Source organism: Boleophthalmus pectinirostris, unplaced genomic scaffold (assembly GCF_026225935.1).
Source record: "Boleophthalmus pectinirostris isolate CB_2022bp ecotype Guang Dong unplaced genomic scaffold, ASM2622593v1 HiC_scaffold_8, whole genome shotgun sequence".
Classification (NCBI taxonomy): Eukaryota; Metazoa; Chordata; class Actinopteri; order Gobiiformes; family Gobiidae; genus Boleophthalmus; species Boleophthalmus pectinirostris.
Window position 1 is genome coordinate 9,467,819 of NW_026571515.1, and position 12,772 is coordinate 9,480,590.

Genomic DNA, 12,772 nt, shown 5'->3' on the forward strand with positions numbered 1-12,772 from the left:
TCAACCTGACAGTGTGGAGGAGAGGTTCTGCAGGTGTTCCCTTCTTGCTGCCGTCAGACGCTATTACACATGTCATTCACCTGTACTAACTTTGTGCAATACTGTAAAATAAAGTGAATCATCACTGGTACAATTGTTAATTAAAATTAAACTCTCTTATCTGGACAAAAGGTTTAGATAGAAGACGTTTCACCGCCTGTGGTCACCCAGGTGTTTTGGGTGGCAATTTGAATCATCTTCACTCTAAAATTTTGACCAGCTGAATTTAATTTTCTTTTGCTATGGAGCCTACCTGGACAAATGAGGAATTACACAGACAATGATACAAATGAGCGCATTACCTGATATTTATACTGACCATGCTGCTGCACTGTAATTAAACAGTTATTACCACTTATTGTACATAAGAATATAATACACTGAAGTTGCTTTACCTGCTACTTATTCTTGCATATGCACTGGACTGTAATAACCATAGCCAAAGCCACTTGGCCTATAGCTGTACTCTACTGGCACAGTGTTGCATGAGATCTTAGCTCTATTTTTAGGTGTGATTCTGATTGCATGTTTCCTATCCTGCTGTGTTTCTGAACTGTATGTTGCGACACTGTAATTTCCTCATCATAGGACAAATAAATCTTATTATCTTATATCTTAGGATAAACAAGGGGCTCTTCAAATGGGCCGCAGGCCTATGCAATATAGTGGAACACCAAAATGTCACATGTCTTTGGTTGAACCACTGACAGCTGCATTGTCTGCCAGGGCTATACTTGTGCTTTCATTAAACATCAAGCACAACTCCAGTGTGGGGTAAATATATACCATTACAATTGTTTATCAGGCAATTATAATGTGTCTTTTACACAAGTAGGTTGATATTTAGGATATGCATTTTGTTAGGTCTATAGCATTTGCCTATATCTTATGTGGCTTTAGGTTTTCAGACCCCTTCAGTTCCTTCAACTTCAGCTATCAAAAATCTGATCAAATTTCTTCTAAAGCACACCTGTACACTCATTAGCCTAGTTAGGAAGAGAAAAGTGAAAAAAATAGCCTAATATGTTATTATGAATTGCAAAATATGAAAAGAGAAAATGCAATTACATTTTCCATAAAAACTCAGCGTAAAACCACTGTAGACCTATCTGGCCTAATTATCAGTTTAAACAAAAGAAAACAACCAGAGCTGTTTTTTCTCCACGAACAATCACAATTATATGTCTATGGCAATTGTTGGAGAGATGATCAGGATCCAAACATCACTGCAGTGTAACAGTGTCACTTTTTGCTGTACTATTTCTGATAACAGTGACTTTAACCATTAGACTGTCTCGTTATTTATGCAATCACCTGTGTAAATGACCAGATTCAACATGACAAACGCCGCATCCATAAAAGGATCCGCGAGCATTTTTAATCAATGCTTATTTATTTCATAGACCCCCTGAACACGAGAGGGCGATATTCTTCAGCGTAATGACAACATTGACATTTGCCACTTCCGGCTTCCTCCTCCCCCGAAGAGCAAGTCTAGTCTGCTGCAATGGCTAAGCTCATTCTGCTTTTCCTGAAATTTCTTGTGCTTTTCTGCTCTGTCCGGGCTGTGTTTGAGGATCAAGTTGGGAAATTTGATTGGTAAGAGATACATGTCTAAACTGATTGTAATTTATTGTCATTTAAGTTTAGATTTCATTGTAAAAGTGTGCTCATGCTAACATCTGTCATACACCAAAGCGTCGACCCGGCTCAGTGTGGATGTATATAGAAAAAATGTAGAAAAAAATAAAGAATACGTAATATATTGACATAACATTCCTACTGTTTGTTTTTCACAAGCTTGATTACATAAGGAATGGAACTGACAATGAACTTTGATTATTTGTGCATCGGTTCCTGTATTGATCCATGATTTTTTTTTTTTTTTTTTTTCAATCTGATAAAAGGTTTGCATTTCTGTGATAAAAGTTACAAATTTCTACGGTGACAACACGTCCCTATTTACCCGGGACAGTCCCAGTTTTGAGCCCTGTGTTCCCTGTCAGCAGATCTGTCCAAAACAATTGATTTGTCCCAGTTTTATACAAGAAATGTCCCAGGTGTCCCTATTTTGGACGAATTTGATCCCTGCTAACAGTAAAGAGAGGCATACATTGTAATTTGTTTAGGTAAAATACAAAAAGCTGCTTAAAAACGACCCAAATGCAAAGAAAATTGGACTATACTGACTCCTATGTTAGTCATGAATGGTCTTTGTTCAACAATTTTCCTTAATTATGCATTCGTTTCACAATTTTATTATTATCAACCACCAAAAAAATAAAATAAAAATGGTGATGTTCCAGTTTTTTTATTTTGAAATTCTGGTCACCCTACAGACGTCAGCACGTTTACACTATTTTTAATTCAGAATAAGTTAAAGAAAGAGCTCTAGCTAATAAAAAAAATAGGTCCTGACATGCAATGCTGGTGACATTTTAAAAGATTGATTACTTTACTAGGCCTGTCACGATCACATGTTTTGAAGATTGATATATTGTTACCTCCGCCAAGGAGGTTATGTTTTTGCTGGCGTTTGTCTGTTTGTTTGTTTGTTTGTTTGTCTGTTAGCAACATAACTCAAAAAGTTATGGACTGATTTTGATGAAATTTTCAGGATTTGTTGGAAATGTGAAAAGGAAGAACTGATTTCATTTTGGGGGTGATCCGGAAGAAATCCTGGATTCTGGATCACTTTGAAATTTTAGTTAACATTGTGGTAAATGGGGCCAAAAATTTTGTTTCTCAATATCTCGGTTAATTATTGACCAAACCCCATGAAATTTGACTCTGGGATGGACAATGGGATCCTCTTTCATATTCCAAAGGCTGATCCGGATCTGATCCAGAAGACTGATTTTATCGCAATTTATATAAAAAATGGGGGTAGTCCTTGGCGGAGGTCTGCACTCTGAGTGCTTTTCTAGTTTACATAAAAATAGACGATAAACGATAATATTGGAACTAATTTATACCACTGACACGATAACCCTACAGCAGCATTATCCCCCAAAAAATTCTAAATGTACAATATTATTAAAATTATCTACAATAAATGAATAGCTGACACCTTTGTGATTAGTTTGTATCTATACTGAGTCCTAGAAGTCGTTAATTCAACCTTCTAAATCGCGTTGCCATGAAATGAAATAGATGGAAGATGGACAGTAGTTTGTAAATAAATCTGGCTCAGAGCATCTTTTCTCTCTGCGTTTAATGTTTTTTGTGCACTGTCCTTGTTATAAATAAATAATAAATAACAAAAGATTTCCCACTTATGCACTGGAAGGTACACAAAAAATACTGACCCCCAAAAATTATTGTTCCATCTATCATATATTGAAGAATAAGTTGATATAGTAATTATTGTGACAAGAATACCTGTACAAAGTTTTTTTCTCTCTTTTTCACCATAGGAGGCAGCAGTTTGTTGGCAATGTCCGCTTTGCTCATTTTGACAATCAGATCCAGTCCTCCAAAAAGGTTCTTGTAGCTACAGAGAAGAATGTTTTCGCCGCTATCAATACAAGAACTGGAGATCTATGTGAGTTTGAATTGCCTAAATACGCACTTATAGTTCATGTGTAACATATAAATAAACATTTTTCTGTATTCAAACTACTTCCAATTCTTGAATCATTGTTTTAGTCTGGCGTCATGTTGATAAGACTGGACCAGAGGGGAACATCGATGCTCTTCTGTTGCAAGGACAAGGTAATATTTTGCACTTAGATATAATTTATTCATAAGTAAGTTAAAGGTGCATTGTGCAACTTTTCTGGTGGAGGGTCCGTCACCTGCTTGTCTTCATGGAGATGTTATTGCTTTGTTTAGAATGTTTCACGGTATAGTTTAAAGTTATCTATCTAAAGAGAGGCAACTACAGGCTATATTACAGGACAGATCTGTGGAGAGGCAGGCAGATTCACAGAGATAATTATTGTATTCCTTAGCAATTAAAAACACTCGTTATGAATAACTGCTAGATAGATGTCTTTAATGTATCATCTACAAAGAGACAAAGAAGTGATGGACCCTTCACCAAAAAAGTTGCGCAATGCAGCTTTAAGTTTTCAAGTGTTTTACTATCTTTTTTTCTCCAGATGCAGTAATGGTGGTTGGTAATGGCCGGTTGCTGCGTTCTTGGGAGGTGAATGTTGGAGGATTGAACTGGGAGGTTGTGCTAGATTCTGGGAGGTACAAACTTTTTATTCACCTTTCACAGCAATATTGAAGCATTTGCGTTCATTGTTTGTTTAACTTTTTTACGTGTTTATTTTTTGTAGTTTCCAGTCTGCTTCGTTGGTGGGGCAGCTGGAGCATGTCAGATATGTGGCGGTTTTAAAAAAGACTGCCGTCTCCCTTCACTATCTTTCCAATGGACATCAGAAATGGATTGAGAATCTTCCAGAAAGGTATGAGTAGTAGTGCAGTTGATAGCTGTCTTTAATATTTATCATATGTTATAGTGATTAAAGGGCCCATATTGCGCTATTTTCTGATATGTTATAATGTTGTTTCCTCATCAAAAACATACCTAGAATTGTGTTTTGTTTCATTCAGACATGTTTAACACACAAACCCTGCATATTTAGGCTGAGTTCTTCTCTCAAATTGAAAACACACTGTTCCACCTTGTGAGGTTATGTGGTAATACAAGAAGTACCCCACTGTGTTTTCAAACTCCATACACTTTCACTAGAATCATTTGGATAATTTCAGTCCTGGCATTGGAAATCTCTACTGAACTGAAGGTAAAAGGTAGCGGTTAACTTGAAAACAGAGCATTCTGAGCAGACTAATAATAAAGGATTACTCAAATATGTAACAAAACACAACTCCAGGTATGTTTTTAATGAGGTAACAACATTCTAACATGTCTTAAAGCGTAATATAGGACTTTAAAATAATATAGGACTTTAAAATAATATAAAAAGAATCAAAAACTGCATATTTTTCACAATTTATTATCTTTTACAGTGACACAGTGGAGTACCAGGTGGTCTATTCTGATGGTACTGGAGAAGTTTTTGTTCTGGGTCTTGTCCCTAACTCTCAAATTACAGTGGTGGTTTACAGCTTGGACGATGGAGAAATACTAAAACAGGTATAATTTATATTTTGCCTTATTCTGATACTCTTCTGTAATTTTGGCATTTACTCTATTTGGGCATTTACTTAAAAGTAAACTCTCACAGATGGATTACTTTTGTATTTATCTTTGTGTCCAGTTCACAATTCAAGCTCCCTGGCTGTCTGACCTCGAGTCCAGCTGCTCTGTGATTGGGAAGGGAATGCTGACCTGTGTGGACCCACTGTCTCTGTCCTTGAATATTGTGGACCTGCACTCACACTCACAGATGAGTCAGATCTCACTGCAGGTATGCAAATATTTTATTGCGTTATTTGTCCCCAGTGTTTACTTCTGTGTTGCACGTAACTTTATAACTTAAATAAAATGATAAGGGGATATGGGGGCATATTTAGTCAGTAAATACAGTATATCTGATTAAATAAAGCAAAGTGGGGGTGTTCAAACTTTGACCCGGGGGGGAAGTGCAGCTCTTATTTGTAAATTTTGAAAAATGCTGATATCGTAACTTAAAGTTGCATTATGTGACTTTTCTTGAACTGTCACATGCTTGTTTCTCCGGAGATCTCATTGCTCTGTCTTGAATGTTCCACAGTGTGACATTAAACCGCTTTACATTGCATTTCTTACAATTACAGGTGTTTTTATAGCTCTAAAATGCCTAGAAAAATAGACATTCTGACTGTGAGCAGGGTCATCTCTCAACTGATCTGACCTATAACATGAAAGATTTAATATTATACTGTGAAACATTCCAGACAAAGTAATAAGATCTCCATAGAGTAAAGCATTTGACGAACTCTTCACCAGAAAAGTTCCCAGCTGTACTACATGTGTGAGGCTCAGTCAATCTAATGTCAAAATACAACATTTGCAACTTTTTTAATTATTCACTTCTCTGTCTTGTAATCTGTGACTGTTCACTCCGTATAAGTGTCAATATTGAATTTAAAGAGTGGGAGAATGCGTGATTTGATTGTAAATGGATGGATATATTTTAATTGTTTGTTAACCTGCCCAGGGACTGCAGATTGAAACCAGCTTTAGCTAAATCTGGTGCTTTTATGAGATTCATGGGTTTGTGCATGGTCCTTGTTAAAATACACCAATAAAATCAACTGAACTATATGCAACCCTGAAGTAAAGTGTCATTTCCTGGCTGGTAGTGAGTATGTGAATATACTTGAGCAAGGTACAAACCGCTGACCCTATTGCTGATGGGCAGAACAAGTGACCCACTGCACCACATTGTAATTAAATAGGTTTGGTGTAATTTAAACTCCTTCTGTATTCCCTTGTTATAAAATAATTGATAACAGATCAATCATGTGAAAAATCTTCATTATATTATCTTGTTTTTTAATGGCTAACTCAATGGACAAATCCTAACAAATTATTCTCAATTTGTTTTCCTCCAGTCAATTGGTGTGGAAGTTTCTCCTGATTTCCGCCCAGTGCTGGTCTCCTCTCAGCCCAACGCCGCACGACCTCCGCTCTCTGAGTTCTTCCTCCAGACCGGACCAGATCAACACCTGCTGCTGCAACTGAACAAAGGACAAATACTCACACTCAGAGATTTCAAACCAGTAAGCTCACTTAGGAATTAAAGGGCCCTTATTACACTGTTTCCTGATCTATGTTATAATGTTGTTTCCTCATCACAGACAGACCTGGAGCTGTGTTTTATTTCATTCACTCATGTTTAACTCAGAAACCCTGCATATTTAGGCTGAGTACTTTGTTCCACTTTGTGCTAATACAGGAAGTGCCCTGGAATTGCCAATGTCTACTAAGCAAAAGGTAAAAGGAGCTGTTCATTTGAAAACTACAGCTACACAACATCACAAGGGGGAACAGAGCATTTTGAACTTTGGAGATGCAGACAGACTAATAAAAAAGGCTCACTCAAACGTGTGTAAATGAAACAAAACACAACTCCAGGTCTGTTTTTGATTAGGTAACAAGATTTTAAGATGACTTAAAGCTCACAAGAGTCAATTTTCCATAATTCAGGTCATTTAATTTAATATTTTGTGTCTAGAATTTCAAAGGCTAATGTGTATTTATTTTATCTTGTTTTTAGGCAATGCTGGTTTCTTTTGCTACGAGTGGAGAGAAGACAGTTGTAGCCGTTATGTCACCCAAGAACAAAACAGTGAGTGGTACAGTGTGTGATAAATATGCTTATCTATTTCAGTGGTTCTCATACTGTGGTATGCGAGCTCCTTCATGTGGTACTTTGATTGATTAGTCTGCAGTTCAGATATTTGCTAAATTTATGATTAATTTAAAGATGCATTGTGCAAGTTTTCTGCTAGAGGGCCCGCCACCTGTTTGTCTCTATGTAGATTTTATTGCTTTGCCTGGAATGTTCCACAGTGTGACATTAAATGTATCTAACTCCCTGGAGACAGACAGGTGGCACGAACAAGCAGGTTCTAGATCATATCTGTGCAGAGGTAGGCTCGTTCACAACATGTTTTTTTTAAGGCATTTTTTTAGCAATAAAAACAACTGTAATTGAATAAATGCTGATTAGATGCTTAATGCCATACTGAGGAACATCCAAGGCAAAAGTAATTTCTATGGAGACAAGGAGGCATCAGACCCTACTATGGAGTAAGAAAGTTTTAAGAAATATTTGTGTGCATAGGATAGAAATTCATGCATATTTGGCTGTAGTTGAGCATAAAATAAATATTCGTAAACTCTCAAATGAGTCCAGTCGTACATAAAATGTGTTGTTTGTATTTTAGTTTAGTTTCATATTTTAGAATATGAATTGAAAAGTTATGACATCAAGAATTACAATCACAAAATAAAAATTTACGAGTGCGCTTTCTTCAGTTCGAATAAGAATTCACAGACACGACTTTATTGTCAAAAAATACGTCATCACTTCACAGGATTATTTATTGAGCAGAAGAAACATCGATCGAGCTTTCTTATGCTTTTCTTACACTTTCTTACTCTATACCCTACATCGGAAAAGTTACACAGTGTACCTTTAATCCACATTTTGTCCTCCTTTCAGTTACTGCTTTTTTAGAACTAGTATAGCAACAGTATAGTCTTAGAACTGCTTTAATAGGCAAATATTGTCTGACGTGGTACTTTTTGTGAAATTTTTGAGACCTATTAACTTATGCTATACAATGGTTTCCCTTGTTTATTAGTATTATAACGGCTTTGTTTTTTATTTCTTATTTATTCCTTATTTCTAGGCCTCTAGTATTAACCTCTTCAGTGCCGAAACTGGACGCAGACTTCTTGACACAACTCTGATTTTTACCATGGATCCAAATGGAGGAAATCCAGAGAAGGTCTGTTTAGCTCCAGCCTTTTTACTTGTCATCATAAAATATTTAAGTATAAGTTATGGTTTTCTTTCATTTTACAGCTGTATGTGCAAGCGTTTCTGAAGAAGGATGACTCAGTGGGCTACAGGGTGATGGTGCAGACAGAAGACCACCAGCTCACTTTTATCCAGCAGCCAGGTATTTGCCCTTTGAACAAATCTGTACAAGTCTGTTTCATGAATTATTGTTGACAGACAGCTGCACCTTTTCCAACTGCCACAGGAGGGCACTATAGGCACTCTAGTTTTTCAATGGTAACCCTGTCTATGGGGTTTCAGATGTATGAAAAAAATGTGCACAACTGCTGTCGCAAGTGGTAAAAGTCCGCAAAATGGCATCAAACCCACGAATTTCAAATAAAAAAGTGGTTTAACATTATATCAGGTAGGAGCACATTTAAATGTATATATAAAAAAAAAATCTGTCAAAGAATTAAATCAGAAATTGTGACATTTTTAGTGTTTGACGACATAAATGCATCTAATTCAATCCAGTCCACTTTATTTATATAGCATATTTTATAAACATGACAGTTTCCAAAGTGCTGCACAGAGAAATTAATAAAATAAAAGACAGTAAATCATAAATAAAAAAAATTTAAGTGTTAAAATACTTACAGCTAAGAATGATTAAAATAATAAATAAAATAAATACATAAACAAACAAACAAACAAACAAACATAAATTATGGTAAATAAAAGACACAGAGGACCACACAACTCACGCGTCGCTAAAAGCCAGAGAGCATCTAGATCAACTTTCTATTGTCCCGTAAATGTAGTTTTATGTTATAATGTTTAGTGAATTCATATTATAGTTTTGTGTTTGGAAGTGGTGAATATTTTCTGGGACAGTTTAGTTAAACTGTTGTTTTCCAGGGCGGGTGATGTGGACCAGAGAGGAGGCCCTGTCTGATGTGGTGACGATGGAAATGGTGGATCTGCCGCTCACTGCCACACAGGCCGAGCTCGAGGGAGAGTTTGGCAAGAAGGCTGGTAAATGCTGCACCAAAATGTTCAATAATATTATGTACATTTCATAAAAGAGCAGTTCAGAGTCACACAGCTGCCCTTTCCCAAATGCTCACTAACTCACTCACTCAGCTGTTTCTGGTGTACGTTGCTTCACTTGCTTTTGCTTTGTCTTCCTTTAATGCTTCACTCGGACGCAGCCATTCAAGGTAACTGCTTCTCTTTGTCTTTGTAACTTGTGATGTTTTCATGTGATTGTCGTGTGGTCTGTGTACTGTAGATTGAGATGGCGGGCAGGCAGAGAAATATCAAGTAATATAATAGTTGTAGTAGTTTATTTGGTCATATAAAGTCTTTAATGTTGTGTGGTGAGGTGGGTGTCAAATATAAGTCATATAGCACACTACATTGCTGCACTGCTTACATGTCTTAAAAATTTTAATAGATTTGAAAGATTAAGGAAAAATATTAGGGATGCACTGATCCAGGTTTCTTTACCAATATCAATACTTTTACTTTTAGTACCTGCCGATACCCGATATTTGCCATTATCAGTGATCCAATACACAAGAGATCCAGTTGTGTTGTGTTTTATTTATCCATCACATCACTACAGAACAGCTTTATATGAATAAAAGTTCAAACATTATGAGACTTCCTGAACCCAAATTAGTCTGTAAATATGTTACTAGGTTCTTTTTTTAGACCAGGAGTTTGTTTTCATACCTGACAGTTTTGACTGCTCACTAGCGATCTTCTTCAGAGTGGTCATGTGATGTTGCTGTGACGTGTCCGCTCAGCTGATTTAAACAGGTTTTGGTGCTGTCTTCCTACCGGTGGAGGCAGGATGACAGCGCCATCTGCAGTCCCACTTCCTCAGGACAGTATCCCAGGTGTGTGAGAGTAAAAAAGCCCCTTGTCCCGGGTTATAGTCCGGTGGGCACGTTTCTGTATTTCGATTGCCTCTTTAATCCAGCGACACGTCACAGCAACATCACGTGACCTCTCTGAAGAAGACCGCTAGTGAGCACTCCAAACTGTCAGGTATGAGAACAAACTCTTGGTCTGAAAAAAGAACCTAATAACATAAAATATCAGAAGACCAACTTAACCTCATTGGACTAGTCTGTAAATAGTCTCATTACATCCAATTAAAGCCCAAACTAATATTGGCTTAACAAATAACATGGAACCGATACCTGATACAGCAAATGTTTCAGTATCAGTGCTTGTATTCATTAGCAGCATTGGTATGAGTGCATCCTTAAAAATATTCAGTTGAAGTTGGTGATATTATAACACTTAATTGTTAATTGTTAGTGTTTGTGACGTTCAGCCATACGATCTTCGTGTAGACTTTTGAGGATTCTTATGCTCGCCTGCCCTCCATCTGTGTTTCTAAACTGATTTAAGATGTAAAATTGTATAATGTTGTTGCATGCTTTCTGCCAAATTACTACGGATGCACCAATCCTGGTTTTTCAGTCCTGATACCGATATTGATACTGGCTTTTAATTATCTGAGTAATTGAAACTGAGATTTTTTTCTCTCAAAATATAGTTAACTTATTACAAATTTGTTCTGAATGTGTTATGTAACTGTTATGTATCCTGAAAGTAACAAGTCAACAGTTTTGAATGAAATAAAGAAACCATGAGATGTTCTGGGCCTATATCAGTCACTTAAGAGTCCTGATACTCGATACCAGTATCTGTATCTGTGCATTCTTACAAATTACAATAACATCTTTCATAATTACTTTTCCTTTATTTCCTCTCCATTTCTCTGTAGACGGTCTGATGTCCATGGTCCTGAAGAGACTGTCCTCTCAGCTGATCCTGCTCCAGGCCTGGGCCTCCCATCTCTGGAAACTCTTCTACGACGCCAGAAAACCACGGAGCCAAGTCAAGAACGAAGTGACCATCGAAAATCTGTCCCGAGATGAGTTCAACCTGCAGAAGATGATGGTCATGGTGACAGCGTCTGGAAAGGTACAGGGAAAAACTCACACATTGTACTGGCTTTAGACTATGTTTTTAGACTTTTTTTTGTTACTAATAATATGATATTGAGTTATCATTCAGCAGATGATAGCTGGAACAATATATTTTGGGGCTTTGTATTTATCATTTGTACAGTTTCTTTGTTATAGTGGGGAGATTTTTGCAATTTTTATGTAGTAACATAAAATTTCAGCTGTACAGGGTTGTATTGGTTCTTTCTGCTATTCATTTGTTTTAAAGATGCATAGAGGGTAACAAGAAATATATATTTTACTATATATTGTCTCTTCACAAATCATATTTTTATTCAGTGTGGACAGTAAGAAATACTTTTATTGAAATTTCAGTTTCAAATTTAGTCATACTTGATTCTGATTTTGAAACCAGTTAAAATAAAAATGTTTTGCTTTTAGACTATACAAGACAACTGTTTTTCTATATATTTCTATGTGAGCTTAAACCAGTTCTTATGTAGATCACGACCATTCTAAAAGTATTCAGGAAACACATGTCCTATTTATGCGATTTATTTCAGTATTAAAATATTCAGTGTATGTTTGTAGTATCTAGGCTCAGTTTGAGTTTTAGTATTGATTACTTTGTGGATTTAGCTCTTTTTTTGTAGAGGAATATGGATTATTGTTGCCAGCTGGATTTGCTTTCTTAGACAAAATATGTAAACAAGTTTCTGTATAATGACAGACTTTTTGCATTTGCAGCTTTTTGGCATTGACAGCAAGACCGGCACCATAGTTTGGAAGCACTACCTGCAGAATGTCCCCTCGAATGCAGCGTTTAATCTGATGGTGCAGAGAACAACGGCCCACTTCCCCCATCCCCCACAATGCACTCTGCTCATCAAGGACAAGGTAATGACCAGCCCTTTTCAGATGTATTTATTACTCATCGCATATTTTCTGATCTATTTTTTAATGTTCCCTCATCGCAAATATACCTGGAGTTGTGTTTTGTTTCATTCACACATGTTTAACTCATAAATTCACCATATTTAGGCTGAGTTCTTCTCTCAAAGCTGGAACGGAGCATTTTGAACTTTGGAGATGTAGACAGACTAATAATTCAGAATTATTCAAACATGTGTAAAAGAAACAAAACACTACTCCAGGTATGTTTTTGTGGAGGTAACAACATTATAATATGATTTAAAGCTCACAAGAGTCCATTTTGACTCTGAGCTGGAGAACAGAGAGTAAATTTCCATAGTGGAATTTACTTAACTTTGAAGGTACATTATGGAACTTTCTGGTTTGGGGTTTGTCACCTGCTCGTTTCTATGGATATGTAAT

General features: G+C 36.5%; 1 protein-coding gene across 1 annotated transcript in view; it reads left to right on the forward strand.

Annotated features, from left to right (window-relative positions):
- Positions 1–1,500: 1,500 nt before the first annotated feature.
- Positions 1,501–12,772, forward strand: part of emc1 (ER membrane protein complex subunit 1) — a 28,911-nt gene continuing 17,639 nt past the window's right edge. The window contains exons 1-14 of the mRNA XM_020925819.2: positions 1,501–1,638; positions 3,456–3,583; positions 3,688–3,753; positions 4,143–4,236; positions 4,326–4,454; positions 5,020–5,146; positions 5,271–5,420; positions 6,550–6,717; positions 7,215–7,286; positions 8,356–8,454; positions 8,532–8,628; positions 9,369–9,485; positions 11,254–11,453; positions 12,185–12,334. Coding sequence (XP_020781478.1) covers positions 1,547–1,638; positions 3,456–3,583; positions 3,688–3,753; positions 4,143–4,236; positions 4,326–4,454; positions 5,020–5,146; positions 5,271–5,420; positions 6,550–6,717; positions 7,215–7,286; positions 8,356–8,454; positions 8,532–8,628; positions 9,369–9,485; positions 11,254–11,453; positions 12,185–12,334 — 1,689 coding nt within the window. The 5' untranslated portion in view covers positions 1,501–1,546. The remainder of the gene's footprint in view (positions 1,639–3,455; positions 3,584–3,687; positions 3,754–4,142; positions 4,237–4,325; positions 4,455–5,019; positions 5,147–5,270; positions 5,421–6,549; positions 6,718–7,214; positions 7,287–8,355; positions 8,455–8,531; positions 8,629–9,368; positions 9,486–11,253; positions 11,454–12,184; positions 12,335–12,772) is intronic.